At 49.6% G+C, this 17,089-nt stretch overlaps 1 protein-coding gene across 1 annotated transcript in view; it reads right to left on the minus strand.

Annotated features, from left to right (window-relative positions):
• The window catches only part of VPS16 (VPS16 core subunit of CORVET and HOPS complexes), a 412,925-nt gene extending 396,490 nt beyond the window's left edge, over nucleotides 1-16,435 (minus strand). Inside the window, exon 1 of the mRNA XM_069733839.1 lies at nucleotides 16,268-16,435. Within this exon, the coding sequence (XP_069589940.1) occupies nucleotides 16,268-16,317 (50 nt within the window). The 5' untranslated portion in view covers nucleotides 16,318-16,435. The remainder of the gene's footprint in view (nucleotides 1-16,267) is intronic.
• Between the last annotated feature and the right edge of the window lie 654 nt (nucleotides 16,436-17,089).

The following is a 17,089-nucleotide window of genomic DNA, read 5'->3' on the forward strand; positions in this document are numbered from 1 at the left end:
GCACCCGAAGGGTTAATAAACTTCTTGAATCTGGTTTTGTGCACCTTGAGGGGTGCAGTTTTTAGAATGGTGTCACTTTTGGGCATTTTCAGCCATATAGACCCCTCAAACTGACTTCAAATGTGAGGTGGTCCCTAAAAAAAATGGTTTTGTAAATTTCGTTGTAAAAATGAGAAATTTCTGGTCAAATTTTAACCCTTATAACTTCCTAGCAAAAAAAAATTTTGTTTCCAAAATTGTGCTGATGTAAAGTAGACATGTGGGAAATGTTATTTATTAACTATTTTGTGTCACATAACTCTCTGGTTTAACAGAATAAAAATTCAAAATGTGAAAATTGCGAAATTTTCAAAATTTTCGCCAAATTTCCGTTTTTATCACAAATAAACGCAGAATTTATTGACCTAAATTTACCACTAACATGAAGCCCAAGATGTCACGAAAAAACAATCTCAGAACCGCTAGGATCCATTGAAGCGTTCCTGAGTTATTACCTCATGTAGGGACACTGGTCAGAATTGCAAAAAACGGCAAGGTCTTTAAGGTCAAAATAGGCTGGGTCATGAAGGGGTTAAAAGTTCAAATCACCCCCCTTTCGCCCCATTCAAAAAAAAAAAAAAAATCAAACCTACACATTTGCTATCGCCGCGTTCAGAATCGCCCGATCAAAAAAAAAAAAATTTAAAAAAAAAAACCTGATCACTAATCGGCGTAGCGAGAAAAAAAATTCAAAATGCCAGAATTACGTTTTTTTGGTTGCAGCAACATTGCATTTAAGTGCACTAACAGGTGATCAAAAGAACGTATCTGCACCAAAATGGTATCATTAGAATTGTCAGCTCAGAGCGCAAAAAATAAGCCCTCACCCGACCCCAGATCACAAAGTGTGGAGACGCTATGGGTATCGGAAAATTGCGCAATTTATTTATTTTTTTTTTATTTTAAGCAAAGTTTGGAATTTTTTTCACCACTTAGATAAAAAAGAACCTAGAAAATGTTGGTGTCTACGAACTCGTAAGGACCTGGAGAATCATAATGGCAGGTCAGTTTTAGCATTTATTTAGTGAACCTAGCAAACGAGCAAAACAAAAAACAAGTGTGGGATTGCACATTTTTTGCAATTTCACTGCACTTGGAATTGGTTTCCTGTTTTCGAGTACATGACATGATAAAACAAATGGTGTCGTTTAGAAGTACAACTCGTCCCTCAAAAAATAAGCCCTCACATGGCCATATTGACGGAAAAGTAAAAGAGCTATGGCTCTGGGAAGGAGTGGTGCGAAAAAACGAAAAAAAAAGCTCCGGGGTTAAGGAGTTAAACACATCCCATTTTGAAAATCATTACTCCAAGATCTACTGATTAAAATTAACTTTTGTTTGTAGGAAACTCCTTTAAGCAGAAGCACCCAAGCACACAAGCAACAACTGAAGTCATCTGCAAAGAGTTTGTATGTTCTCTCCGTGTTTGCGTGGGTTTCCTCCGGGCACTCCGGTTTCCTCCCACATTCCAAAGACATACTGATAGGGAATTTAGATTGTGAGCCCCAACGGGGACAGTGATGATAATGTGTGCAAAACTGTAAAGCGCTGCGGAATATGTTAGCGCTATATAAAAATTAAAAAAAAATAAAGATTATCTGTAGTAAAGGCCCACAAAGCATCACAAAGGAGGAAACTCAGTGTTTGGTGACGTCCATGGCTTCCAGACTTCAGGAAGTTATTGCCTGCAAAGAATTCTCTACAGAGAATCACAAATCAACATTTTATTTATGATAAAGTTCATTTGTTCAATTACTTTTGAGCCCCTGAAATGAGGAGGCTTTGTAGAAAAATGGTTGAAATTGCTAAACGGGCCCAGGATGGCAGCAGCACATGACAGAACGGGCGCAGGATGGCAGCAGCACATGACAGAACGGGCGCAGGATGGCAGCAGCACATGACAGAACGGGCGCAGGATGGCAGCAGCACATGACAGAACGGGCGCGCAGGATGGCAGCAGCACATGACAGAACGGGGGCGCAGGATGGCAGCAGCACATGACAGAACGGGGGCGCAGGATGGGAGCAGCACATGACAGAACGGGGGCGCAGGATGGGAGCAGCACATGACAGAACGGGGGCGCAGGATGGGAGCAGCACATGACAGAACGGGGGCGCAGGATGGGAGCAGCACATGACAGAACGGGGGCGCAGGATGGGAGCAGCACATGACAGAACGGGGGCGCAGGATGGGAGCAGCACATGACAGAACGGGGGCGCAGGATGGGAGCAGCACATGACAGAACGGTGGCGCAGGATGGGAGCAGCACATGACAGAACGGGGGCGCAGGATGGGAGCAGCACATGACAGGATGGGAGCAGCAAATGACAGGATGGGGATGCAGGATGGAGCAGCACATGACAGAATGGGGGCGCAGGATGAAGCAGCACATACCAGGATGGAGACCATATACCAATATAAATGCTCGCCACCCGGGCGTAGAACGGGTTCAATAGCATATATATATATATATATATATATATATATATATATATATATATATATATATATATATATATATATATATATATATATATATATATATATATATATATATATATATTACACACATATAAAAAAAAAATACAGCACTAGATAGCTTAAAAGCCGGTAATTCAATTGCCGGCTTTTCCTATCTCCTTCTCAAACCCGACATGATATGAGACATGGTTTACATACAGTAAACCATCTCATATCCCTTTTTTTTTTGCATATTCCACACTACTGTTAGTAGTGTGTATGTGCAAAATTTGGGCGCTCTAGCTATTAAAGGGTTATATTGCGGGAAAAATTGGCGTGGGCTCCCGCGCAATTTTCTTCGCCAGAGTGGTAAAGCCAGTGACTAAGGGCAGATATTAATAGCCTGGAGAGGGTCCATGGTTATTGCCCCCCCCCCGGCTAAAAACATCTGCCCCCAGCCACCCCAGAAAAGGCACATCTGGAAGATGCGCCTATTCTGGCACTTGGCCACTCTCTTCTGATTCCCGTGTAGCGGTAGGATATGGGGTAATGAAGGGTTAATGTCACCTTGCTATTGTAAGGTGACATTAAGCCAGATTAATAATGGAGAGGCGTCAATTATGACACCTATAAATTATTAATCCAATAGTATGAAATGGTTAATAAAACACACATTATTACAAAATATTTTAATGAAACAAATACATAGGTTGTTGTAATATTTTAATATACTGGTAATCCACCTGAAGACCCTTGTCACCTGGAACAAATGTAAACAAAACAAACAATATTCCATACCTTCCGACGATTAGTATCGTCCCACGCTGTAAATCCATCTGAAAGGGTTAACTAATTTTACAAGCAGAAGCCTGCTAATGCAGCCCCTCTGCCTGTAAAAACCCGGGGAATGAATGGAATGTAGGTGAATGACCTGTAGTTACCTCGAGTTGCGGTGATGCGCCCTCTGCTGGATGTCCTCATATGAACTCGAGCCTGGGAACTTTTCAGAATATTTTCGCATGCTGCGATTTTCTACGGCCGTCGAAGACCGTATAACACGGATCAGTAAAATATGGCAGATAGGAGCTGAGCCATAGAGAATCATTGTACCGTACGCAATCCGTATTTTGTACACCTCTCATACGTCCGTAAAACTCGCTAGTGTGAGGCCGGCCTTATTGTGAGAGGGTATATGTGGATGCATTGTAAGAACTGTGGCTTACATAAGTAAAATTTGTGATCAGTCCTCTGAAAGTGGAAGAGCAAGGAGTAAAAAAAAAGTAACTGACAATGTGTTATTCCCTGTGGTGTAGTCAATTGTGACAAGAGGCGCACTTTGCTCAAGGAAGGTGCAGGTTACACTTGGGTGGGCCCAAGGTACTGACTTAAACAAATACAGCCGCACTCAGACAATGTTATAATTTTCAAAGTACCGGTAATTGTAGGTATTTATTATATGTGTGCTGTAGTGTACGCTTGTGCCACACTTCATATATGCCGACACGAGCCCCACTGGGGACTTCATCCTTCAGTATCACGTCACAAGTCACAATTAATTACAAGAGTTGACAAAGACCCAGGAAGGGTCGAAACATAGCCTTCGGTGTCATCTTTCTGTGGTGTTGTCCTCTACACGTAATAAATACCTACAATTACTTTGCAAATTATAACATTGAGTGCGGCTGTTTTTCTTTAAGACAATACAGTGCCTTGCAAAAGTATTCGGCCCCCTGGAACTTTTCAACCTTTTCCCACATATGCTTCAAACATAAAGATACCAAATGTACATTTTTGGTGAAGAATCAACAACTGGAACACACTTGTGAAGTTGAATGAAATTTATGGCTCATTTTAAATTTTTGTGGAAATTCAAAAACTGAAAAGTGGGCCGTGCAATATTATTCGGCCCCTTTACTTTCAGTGCAGCAAACTCACTCCAGAAGTTCATTGTGGATCTCTGAATGATCCAATGTTGTCCTAAATGCCTAATGAAGATAAATATAATCCACCTGTGTATAATCAAGTCTCCGTATAAATGCACCTGCTCTGTGATAGTCTCAGGGTTCTATTTGAAGCACAGAGAGCATCATGAAGACCAAGGAACACAACAGGCGGGTCCGTGATACTGTTGTGGAGAAGTTTAAAGCAGGATTTGGATACAAAATGTTTTCTAAAACTTTAAACATCCCAAGGAGCACTGTGCAATTGATCATATTAAAATGGAAGGAGTATCATACCACTGGAAAACTACCAAGACCCGGCCATCCCTCTAAACTTTCATCTCAAACAAGGAGAAGACTGATCAGAGATGCAGCCAAGAGGCCCATGATCACTCTGGATGAACTGCAGAGATCTACAGCTGAGGTAGGACAGTATGTCCATAGGACAACAATCAGTCGTACACTGCACAAATCTGGCCTTTATGGACGAGTGGCAAGAAGAAAGCCATTTCTCAAAGATATCCATAAAAAGTGTTGTTAAAGTTTGCAACAAGCCACCTGGGAGACACACCAAACATGTGGAAGAACGTGCTCTGGTCAGATGAAACCAAAATTGAACTTTTTGGCAACAATGTCAAACGATATGTTTGGCGAAAAGGCAACACAGCTCATCACCCTGAACACACCATTCCCACTGTCAAACATGAGGGTGGCAGCATCATGGTTTGGGCCTGTATGTTTTCAGCAGGGACAGGGAAGATGGTTAAAATTGATGGGAAGATGGATGGAGCCAAATACATGACCATTCTTGAAGAAAACCAGTTGGAGCCTGCAAAAGACCTGAGACTGGGACGGAGATTTGTCTTCCAACAAGACAATGATCCCAAACAAAGCAAAATCTACAATGGAATGGTTCACAAATAAAAGTATCCAGGTGTTAGAATGGCCAAGTCAAAGTCCAGACCTCAATCCAATCGAGAATCTGTGGAAAGAGCTGAAAACTGCTGTTCACAAACAATCTCCATCAAACCTCACGGAGCTCGAGCTGTTTACCATGGAAGAATGGGAAAGAATTTCAGTCTCTTGATGTAAAAAACCGATAGAGACATACCCCAAGCGACTTGCAGCTGTAATCACAGCAAAAGGTGGCGCAACAAAGTATTAAGGGGCCGAATAATATTGCACGCCCCACTTTTCAGTTATTGAATTTCCACAAAGATTTAAAATAACCAATAAATTTTGTTCAACTTCACAATTGTGTTCCACTTGTTGTTGATTCTTCGCCAAAAATTTACATTTGGGATCTTTATGTTTGAAGCATGATATGTGGGAAAAGGTTGAAAAGTTCCAGGGGGCGGAATACTTTCGCAAGGCACTGTATAAAAGTTGCGTCACCACACAACTGTCGAGTAACCTGGGACCAGAGGCTCCTTTCCTGGCCCTAGCTAGCCCTGTTCCCCGGGAGCCTTTGTCCTCTTCCCCCACCCAGGGAAGAGGGGCCCTACTGTGCACCGCAGTACACCAACCCAACAAACAGGGCAACAAAGGCAAGGGGAAACTGAAAACTCCACACACACAAAATATTAACTTACATATAACAGAGGAATCCACCAGGGTGTGTAGGGAGGGGGAAGAAAGTAAAACAGGGAAACACAAGGAACTACCATGCGTACAAACCAAACAACAGTCAATTATAACTCTTTCGGCTCTCCTTGTCATACCAACTTCTCTCCCTCCTATTGTCTTGCAGAAAGAGCTAACTCTGACAAGTACTTGGTATAGATCCCAGATTTTATAGGGTAAAGGAGTGGCTAACGGAGCACAGCTGAACACAGGGATTTCCAACATGGCCAATTAACCCCTGTTCTGCTGGAAGAAATAAACACGTTTAATAATCGGGAAAAGTGCTTCTTATCAGCAGCCGCAAAGGAGCAACAAGACGCTGCGGTCTTCTCGCTCCACTCCATTGTGGTAACCCCGTGACAGGTTGTCACATTGTGTACCTAAGGAATTTGGTTCTTGTGACGGAATTAACCCCTTTCCGACATCAGGCGTAATAGTACGCCAATGTCGGACTCCCCTGTTTGGCGCAGGCTCCGGCGCTGAGCCCGCACCTTTGCGGGCACATTATAGCTTATCTATACAGCTGACATGTGCCCGCAACAGCCACGGGTGGAATCGCAATCCACCCGCGGCTGTTAACTAGTTAAACGCCGTTGTCAGTTTCTGACAGCGGCATTTAACTTACGCTTACCGAAAGCCTGTTGCTAATCCCACCCATCGGTGACCCCGCCACATGATCACAGGTCACCGATAGGTCGAAATGACAACCAGTCTCCCATGTAGACTATTGAAGCATCTAACCAGAAAAAATGTCAGTGTGGTCTCTCAGTGTTTTATCATAGAAAAAAAGACCTAAAATAATCTTTATTGAATATGCATTAAAAGGATAGAATCATCCAAGAAAACAGACAACATACACATAGAAAAAAAGTGAAGAGAAAATAGGATATTGCTACCAATGCCCTACACCAGTTTTACCCAACTCCGGCCTCAAGAGCCACCAACAGGTCATGTTTTCAGGATTTCCTTCGTCTTGCCCAGGTGATGGAATTCTTGCCTGTCCAGGTGATGCAATTATCACCTGTGCAATACTAAGGAAATCCTGAAACATGACCTGTTGGTGGCTCTTGAGGACCAGAGTTGGGGAACATTGCCCTTCAATATTACCACCTGCCTACCAGCAGAGGTTGGCACCCTAGGGGAGACGATAGTGGCGCCCCCACTCCTCGATGGCTCTCCCTGCTGTCCTGGATGACCCTTCCAAGAAAAAAAGAGGAAGGAAAGAAAAAAAGATGGGGGGAGAAAGGGATACTCGGTATATTTTTTCTTGGAAAGGTCATCTAGGGCAGCAGGGAGAGCCACCGAAGAGCAGATGCGCCACTATCGTCTCCCCTAGGGTGCCAACCTCCGCTGGTAGGCAGGTGGTAATATAGGGCATAGTGTAGGGCATTGATAGCAATATCCTATTTTCTCTTCATCACTTTTTTTCTATGTGTATGCCGTCTGTTTTCTTGGATGATTACCGCATATACTCGAGTATAAGCCGACCCGAGTATAAGCCGACCCCCCTAATTTTGCCACAAAAAACTGGGAAAACTTATTGACTCGAGTATAAGCCTAGGGTAGGAAATGCAGCAGCTATTGGTAAATTTCAAAAATAAAAATAGATGGTCCATACCGTTCATTATTGCCCCATAGATGCTCCATATACAACTGTGCTATATAGAATGCTCTGCACCGTTCATTATGGCCCCATAGATGCTCCACATAAAGCTGTGCCATATGGAATGCTCTGCACTGTTCATTATGACCCCATAGAAAGCTGTGCCCCATATATATTGCTCTGCACCGTTGATTATGGCCCCATAGATGCTCCTTATAAAGCTGTGCCCCATATATATTGCTCTGCACCGTTGATTATGGCTCCATAGATGCTCCTTATAAAGCTGTGCCCCATATATATTGCTCTGCACTGTTGATTATGGCCCCATAGATGCTCCATATAAAGCTGTGCTCCATATATATTGCTCTGCACCGTTGATTATGGCCCCATAGATGCTCCTTATAATGCTGTGCCATATATAATGTTCTGCACCGTTCATTATTGCCCCATAGATGCTCCATATAAAGCTGTGCCATATAGAATGCTGCTGGTGCTGCAATAAAAAAAAAAAAAAAAAAAATCACATACTCACCTCTCTTGCTCAGGACGCCGGCGCCTTCAATATTTACCTGCTCCTCGTGCGGCTCCGTCTCCAGCACTGACGCTCAGCAGAGGGCGCGCACTGACTACGTCACCGCACCCTCTAACCTGAACGTCACTGCCAGAGGACGCTGGAGACGGAGCCGCACCGGAGCGAGGAGCAGGTAAATATAGCGCAGCGCTCCCCTCCCCATATACTTACCTGCTCCTGGCCCGGTCCCTGCAGTCCCTGGCTTCCCCGGTGCTGCAGCTTCTTCCTGTAATTGAGCGGTCACAGTTACCGATCATTTACAGCAATTAATATGCGGCTCCTCCCATATGGGAGATGGAGCTACATATTCATTTCTGTAATGAGCGGTGCCATGTGACCACTCAGTAAAGGAAGAATCTGCAGCGCCGAGGAAGCCAGGGACTGGGCAAGGAGCAGGTAAGTATAACTAGACAGCCCCCACTCCCCTTCCCCTGCCGACCCCCGGGTAAATGACTCGAGTATAAGCCGAGAAGGGGACTTTCAGCCCAAAAAAATGGGCTGAAAATCTCAGCTTATACTCGAGTATATACGGTACATCCTTTTAATGCATATCCAACAAAGATTATTTTAGGTCTTTTTTCTATGATAAAAGACTATTGAAGCATGCTGCTACATTGTAATAAAATGCAGTAACGGGCGATCAAAAGATCATATATACACCAAAATGGTATAAATAAAAACATCAGCTTGGCTTGCGAAAAATAAGCCCCCACCCAATCCGTGATCACGAAAAATAGAGATCTATTGGTCTCTGAAAATGGAGCTTTTTTTTAACAAAACTTTGGATTTTTTTTCAAAAAGAAACTAGATATGTTTGAGATCTATAAACTCTTTGCGGTTCTACCTGGCTCCGCCCTTTGAGGTTCTACCTGGCTCCGCCTCCAGCGTCTGCGGTTCTACCTGGCTCCGCCTCCAGCGTCTGCGGTTCTACCTGGCTCCACCTTCTCCTTCTCTTAGTTCCACCTTCTACTCGTACTCAGCCTCCTGCGTTTCTGTTCTTGGTTCTAGCTCTTGTGCTTTCGCTCTGCATCCGCATACTTAGTCCTCCTGTCTGAACAGGTTCCTACCTGTTTCACATACCTGCCTGCAGATCGGTCCCTACCGGTTCTTTCTATGTTCCAGTGTCTCTGTTGTACCCGTCTGCCTGCCTGTGTCCCAGCCGTGCCTGCCTGTCAGCCAGAGTGCCAGCCGTGCTCCGTTCCTTAGTTGGATCAGCAGCCACAGCCAGACATCACCCTGGAGTGGCACCTGGTAGCTTCCTATTGCACAAGTATGACCTCACCATCAGAGGCTCCAGCGAACACCTAGGAAGCTACTTAGTTACGCCCCTTCCAGGGAAGTTTGGTCTGTGGTCCAGTGGGGCCACACCCCCGTATGCCCGCGCCAACCTGTCTGGGCGCGTGCGTGACACCAGCCCACATGGTATATTGCGCAGCCCAGTCACATGGTATATTGCGCAGCCCAGCCACGCAGTATATTGCGCAGCCCAGCCACGTAGTATATTGCGCAGCCCAGCCACATAGTATATTGCGCAGCCCAGCCACGTAGTATATTGCGTAGCCCAGCCACGTAGTATATTGCGCAGCCCAGCCACGTAGTATATTGCGCAGCCCAGCCACGTAGTATATTGCGCAGCCCAGCCACGTAGTATATTGCGCAGCCCAGCCACGTAGTATATTGCGCAGCCCAGCCACGTAGTATATTGCGCAGCCCAGCCACGTAGTATATTGCGCAGCCCAGCCACGTAGTATATTGCGCAGCCCAGCCACGTAGTATATTGCGCAGCCACGTATGACACAGGTTAAAAAATAAAAAAATTAACATATACTCACCATCCGAGAGCCCCTTGTAGTTCGGTCACATGACCGTGACGTCATGGCAGGTCCTTCTCGCGCAGGGCCTGTGATGACGTCGCTGTCACATGACAGTGACGTCATGGCAGGTCTTTCTCCCATACACGGCACCGAAACCTGCCGCTTGCATGGAGCGGTCACGGGAGTGTCGCGAAAGGTGAGTATATTATGATTTTTTTATTTTTTTTTTATTATTTTTAACATTAGATGTTACTATTGACACTGCATAGGCATCATCAATAGTAAAAACTTGGTCACACAGGGTTAATAGCGGCGGTAACGGAGTGAGTTACCCCCGGCATAACGCGGTCCGTTACCGCTGGCATTAACCCTGTGTGAGCGGTGACTGCGGGGAGTATGGAGCGGGCGCTGACTGCAGGGGAGTAGGGAGGGACTAATCGGACTGTGGCCGTCGCTGATTGGTCGCGGCAGCCATGACAGGCAGCTGGCGAGACCAATCAGCGACTTGGATTCCATGACAGACAGAGGCCGCGACCAATGAATATCCGTGACAGACAGACAGAAAGACGGAAGTGACCCTTAGACAATTATACAGTAGACTAGATGGTGGCCCGATTCTAACGCATCGCGTATTCTAGAATATGCATGTCCACGTAGTATATAGCCCAGCCACGTAGTATATAGCCCAGCCACGTAGTATATAGCCCAGCCACGTAGTATATAGCAGAGCCACGTAGTATATAGCAGAGCCACGTAGTATATTGCCGAGCCACGTAGTAAAGAGACTTAAAAAGTAAATAAACATATACTCACCTTCCAAAGGCCCGTTGGAAGTCCTGCTATACTCACCATCCGCCGCCTTTGCCGCTCCTCGCCACGCTCCCGGGACAGCTCCATTGCAAGCGGCAGCTTCGGTTGTCCCAGGGCTGGTGTGAGCAGAACCTATGATGACGTCGCGGTCACATGTGACGTCACGGCAGGTCGTTGTCGCACACCAGCCCTGGGACCGGAAGCTGCCCTTAGACAATTATATAGTAGACTAGATTCTAACGCATCGGGTATTCTAGAATATATATGTCCACGTAGTATATTGCCCAGCCACGTATGTAACAGGTTAAAAAAAAACTTAAAATAAAAAATAAACCTATACTCACCTTCCGAGGGCCCCTTGTAGTTCTGGCGCTTGTGTGCGGTGCACGCGGCAGCTTCCGGTCCCAGGGTTGGTATGAGCGCAGGACCTGTGATGACGTTGCGGTCACATGACCGTGACGTCATGGCAGGTCCTTCTCGCATAGCATCCTTGCCACCGGAACCTGCCGCTTGCACTGCCGAGGAGAAGACGTGACGTCGGAGGGTGAGAATAACGTTTTTTTAATATTATTATTATTATTATTATGATACGCAGCATCAATAGTAAAAAGTTGGTCACACAGGGTTAATAGCTGCGTTAATAGAGTGTGTTACACCGCAGTCCATTAACGCTGGCATTAACCCTGTATGAGGGCTGACTGGAGAGGAGTATGGAGCGGGCACTGAGTGCGGGGAGGATGGAGCGGCCATTTTGCCGCCGGACTGTGCCCGTCTCTGATTGGTCATGGCAGTTTTGCCGCGACCAATCTGTGACTTGGATTTCCATGACAGACAGAGGCCGCGACCAATGAATATCCGTGACAGACAGAAGGACAGACAGAAAGACGGAAGTGACCCTTAGACAATTATATAGTAGATAGGGCATCGTATAAGATCTACACATTGGGAGTCTTACTGTTTGTTCATTTATTCACAGTGGGAGCATAGGCGGGCCCACATATCTGCCCTGCTTACAATAGAATGAATTGCAGAGGGATACACAGTTGATGAAGAGGTTTTTCGTTTTTTTTTAATAAAAAGTAAAAAATAAAAAAAATTATAAGTACTGAGGGGCTATCATACACAGATCTGTGAAAAAAATAAATAATTGAAAAAAAAGATGTCAAAAATGGTGAAAAATACAAAAACTAACTCGGGATGGGGGTGACGTTTAGTTTGTTAGGGGAGTCAGGTGTACTCAGCAGCTCTCAGACCCTGCAGGTGTCACAGTGCTGCCCGTAGGCTTACTCAGCAGCGCTCGGACCCTGCAGGTCTCACAGTGTTGCCCGTCGGTGTACTCAGCAGCGCTCGGACCCTGCAGGTCTCACAGTGTTGCCCGTCGGTGTACTCAGCAGCGCTCGGACCCTGCAGGTCTCACAGAGTTGCCCGTCGGTGTACTCAGCAGCGCTCGGACCCTGCAGGTCTCACAGTGTTGCCCGTCGGTGTACTCAGCAGCGCTCGAACCCTGCAGGTTGCAGGTCTCATAGTAACAAAAAGAGAAATCCAGCTCACCATAGTGAAGATCCCAGGAGGCTCGGGGCACGGAAACGCTGTGTCAAGGCGTGAGAGAACCAGAAAATGAAAAGGAATTCCAGCTCAACGAGGCAGTGATAAGTAAAAACTTGGTACTTTATTCACTTCATATAGGAAGCAGAGGATAAAACATCAGCACAATGAAGATAAAAAACACACTACCTACCCGTTTCAGGTGACAAGGCACCCTTAGTCATGATATCTGCTGAGTACACCGACGGGCAAGACTGTGAGACCTGCAGGGTCCGAGCGCTCGGACCCTGCAGGTCTCACAGTGCTGCCCGTCAGTGTACTCAGCAGCGCTCGGGCCCTGCAGGTCTCACAGTGCTGCCCGTCGGTGTACTCAGCAGAGCTCGGACCCTGCAGGTCTCACAGTGCTGCCCGTCAGTGTACTCAGCAGCGCTCGGACCCTGCAGGTCTCACAGTGCTGCCCGTCGGTGTACTCAGCAGCACTCGGACCCTGCAGGTCTCACAGTGCTGCCCGTCGGTGTACTCAGCAGCACTCGGACCCTGCAGGTCTCACAGTGCTGCCCGTCGGTGTACTCAGCAGCGCTCGGACCCTGCAGGTCTCACAGTGCTGCCCGTCGGTGTACTCAGCAGCGCTCGGACCCTGCAGGTATCACAGTGCTGCCCGTCGGTGTACTCAGCAGCCCTCGGACCCTGCAGGTCTCACAGTGCTGCCCGTCGGTGTACTCAGCAGAGCTCGGACCCTGCAGGTCTCACAGTGCTGCCCGTCGGTGTACTCAGCAGCGCTCGGACCCTGCAGGTCTCACAGTGCTGCCCGTCGGTGTACTCAGCAGCGCTCGGACCCTGCAGGTCTCACAGTTCTGCCCGTCGGTGTACTCAGCAGAGCTCGGACCCTGCAGGTCTCACAGTGTTGCCCGTCGGTGTACTCAGCAGCGCTCGGACCCTGCAGGTCTCACAGTGCTGCCCGTCGGTGTACTCAGCAGCGCTCGGACCCTGCAGGTCTCACAGTGTTGCCCGTCGGTGTACTCAGCAGCGCTCGGACCCTGCAGGTATCACAGTGCTGCCCGTCAGTGTACTCAGCAGCCCTCGGACCCTGCAGGTCTCACAGTGCTGCCCGTCGGTGTACTCAGCAGAGCTCGGACCCTGCAGGTCTCACAGTGCTGCCCGTCGGTGTACTCAGCAGCGCTCGGACCCTGCAGGTCTCACAGTGCTGCCCGTCGGTGTACTCAGCAGCGCTCGGACCCTGCAGGTCTCACAGTTCTGCCCGTCGGTGTACTCAGCAGCGCTCGGACCCTGCAGGTCTCACAGTTCTGCCCGTCGGTGTACTCAGCAGCACTCGGACCCTGCAGGTCTCACAGTGTTGCCCGTCGGTGTACTCAGCAGCGCTCGGACCCTGCAGGTCTCACAGTGCTGCCCGTCGGTGTACTCAGCAGCGCTCGGACCCTGCAGGTCTCACAGTGCTGCCCGTCGGTGTACTCAGCAGCGCTCGGACCCTGCAGGTCTCACAGTGTTGCCCGTCGGTGTACTCAGCAGCGCTCGGACCCTGCAGGTCTCACAGTGTTGCCCGTCGGTGTACTCAGCAGAGCTCGGACCCTGCAGGTCTCACAGTGCTGTCCGTCGGTGTACTCAGCAGAGCTCGGACCCTGCAGGTCTCACAATGCTGTCCGTCGGTGTACTCAGCAGAGCTCGGACCCTGCAGGTCTCACAATGCTGTCCGTCGGTGTACTCAGCAGCACTCGGACCCTGCAGGTCTCACAGTGTTGCCCGTCGGTGTACTCAGCAGCACTCGGACCCTGCAGGTCTCACAGTGTTGCCCGTCAGTGTACTCAGCAGCGCTCGGACCCTGCAGGTCTCACAGTGCTGTCCGTCGGTGTACTCAGCAGCACTCGGACCCTGCAGGTCTCACAGTGCTGCCCGTCGGTGTACTCAGCAGAGCTCGGACCCTGCAGGTCTCACAATGCTGTCCGTCGGTGTACTCAACAGCACTCGGACCCTGCAGGTCTCACAGTGTTGCCCGTCGATGTACTCAGCAGCGCTCAGACCCTGCAGGTCTCACAGTGCTGCCCGTCGGTGTATTCAGCAGAGCTCGGACCCTGCAGGTCTCACAGTGTTGCCCGTCGGTGTACTCAGCAGAGCTCGGACCCTGCAGGTCTCACAGTGCTGCCCGTCGGTGTACTCAGCAGAGCTCGGACCCTGCAGGTCTCACAGTGTTGCCCGTCGGTGTACTCAGCAGCACTCGGACCCTGCAGGTCTCACAGTGCTGCCCGTCGGTGTACTCAGCAGAGCTCGGACCCTGCAGGTCTCACAGTGTTGCCCGTCGGTGTACTCAGCAGCACTCGGACCCTGCAGGTCTCACAGTGTTGCCCGTCGGTGTACTCAGCAGAGCTCGGACCCTGCAGGTCTCACAGTGCTGCCCGTCGGTGTACTCAGCAGAGCTCGGACCCTGCAGGTCTCACAGTGTTGCCCGTCGGTGTACTCAGCAGCGCTCGGACCCTGCAGGTCTCACAGTGTTGCCCGTCGGTGTACTCAGCAGCGCTCGGACCCTGCAGGTCTCACAGTGCTGCCCGTCGGTGTACTCAGCAGCGCTCGGACCCTGCAGGTCTCACAGTGCTGCCCGTCGGTGTATTCAGCAGAGCTCGGACCCTGCAGGTCTCACAGTGTTGCCCGTCGGTGTATTCAGCAGAGCTCGGACCCTGCAGGTCTCACAGTGTTGCCCGTCGGTGTACTCAGCAGCACTCGGACCCTGCAGGTCTCACAGTGTTGCCCGTCGGTGTACTCAGCAGCGCTCGGACCCTGCAGGTCTCACAGTGTTGCCCGTCGGTGTACTCAGCAGCGCTCGGACCCTGCAGGTCTCACAGTGCTGCCCGTCGGTGTACTCAGCAGCACTCGGACCCTGCAGGTCTCACAGTGTTGCCCGTCGGTGTACTCAGCAGAGCTCGGACCCTGCAAGTCTCACAGTGCTGCCCGTCGGTGTACTCAGCAGCGCTCGGACCCTGCAGGTCTCACAGTGCTGCCCGTCGGTGTACTCAGCAGCACTCGGACCCTGCAGGTCTCACAGTGTTGCCCGTCGGTGTACTCAGCAGCGCTCGGACCCTGCAGGTCTCACAGTGCTGCCCGTCGGTGTACTCAGCAGCGCTCGGACCCTGCAGGTCTCACAGTGTTGCCCGTCGGTGTACTCAGCAGCGCTCGGACCCTGCAGGTCTCACAGTGCTGCCCGTCGGTGTACTCAGCAGCGCTCGGACCCTGCAGGTCTCACAGTGTTGCCCGTCGGTGTACTCAGCAGCACTCGGACCCTGCAGGTCTCACAGTGCTGCCCGTCGGTGTACTCAGCAGCGCTCGGACCCTGCAGGTCTCACAGTGCTGCCCGTCGGTGTACTCAGCAGCGCTCGGACCCTGCAGGTCTCACAGTGTTGCCCGTCGGTGTACTCAGCAGCGCTCGGACCCTGCAGGTCTCACAGTGTTGCCCGTCGGTGTACTCAGCAGCACTCGGACCCTGCAGGTCTCACAGTGCTGCCCGTCGGTGTACTCAGCAGCGCTCGGCCCCTGCAGGTCTCACAGTGTTGCCCGTCGGTGTACTCAGCAGCGCTCGGACCCTGCAGGTCTCACAGTGCTGCCCGTCGGTGTACTCAGCAGCGCTCGGACCCTGCAGGTCTCACAGTGTTGCCCGTCGGTGTACTCAGCAGCGCTCGGACCCTGCAGGTCTCACAGTGCTGCCCGTCGGTGTACTCAGCAGCGCTCGGACCCTGCAGGTCTCACAGTGCTGCCTGTTCCCAGTGCAGGTGAATAGATGAACACTGTAGCACCAGCCACACACACAGGAGCCCAGAATGGCACCGCTCACTACGCCAGGGACTGCGCCCGCACTCACCGGTAATAAGCTGCGCCCATAGGATACCAATTGGCTGTGCAGAAATCCATATCGGATTAGACTTGTCTCAGAAAGCAGCCGACAAAAACCGGAAAGCTCAAAAACGTCACATGATCGCGCACACGACCAATAAACGTCCGCACAGCTGACAGTCACGTGTTTTCTCTCACTCAATATTGACTTTCGCTGGAGACTCCGCCTGTGACGGCTGTGACGTCAGATCGTGGTGCAGCACGCGCTATGGCAGCGTCTAGAATGGAGTTGCTATTTTGAGAGAATGATGTCACCTGTGGGGCGGGGCCTCGTTCCGTCCAGTACCAGTACCGATAGATAGCAGAAGGCAGGGTAGTGCTAGAGCGGAGCGGACCGCACAATGGAATGAGGACACAGTGGGGGTGCTCGGAGGATGTATTTTGGGAGCAGAGAAAAATGGATGTTGTTATTATATGGGGGCTGCGTGTTGGAGGGTTGCGTAGTGAAATGGCTAGCCTACTCCTATAGGGCTGCTTATTGGGGGTCTTTCACCCAGAAAGGGTTGATGTTACTTGAGAGGGCATGTGTAGTAAGGGGCTGTGTGGAGAAGGGGGACTGATAATGAGGGAATGTGTAGAGAAGGGGGAAGGGGGAATGATGATGAGAGGATGTGCGGAGAAGAGGGAATGATGATGAGGGAATGTGAAGAGAAGGGGGAATGATGAAGAGGGAATGTGCGGAGAAGAGCCTGATGAGGGGATGTATGGAGAAGGGGGAATGATGAGAGGATGTGTGGAGAAGGGGGAATGATGATAAGGGGATGTGCGGAGAAGAGAATGATGAGGGGAT

Source organism: Ranitomeya imitator, chromosome 7 (assembly GCF_032444005.1).
Source record: "Ranitomeya imitator isolate aRanImi1 chromosome 7, aRanImi1.pri, whole genome shotgun sequence".
NCBI lineage: Eukaryota > Metazoa > Chordata > Amphibia > Anura > Dendrobatidae > Ranitomeya > Ranitomeya imitator.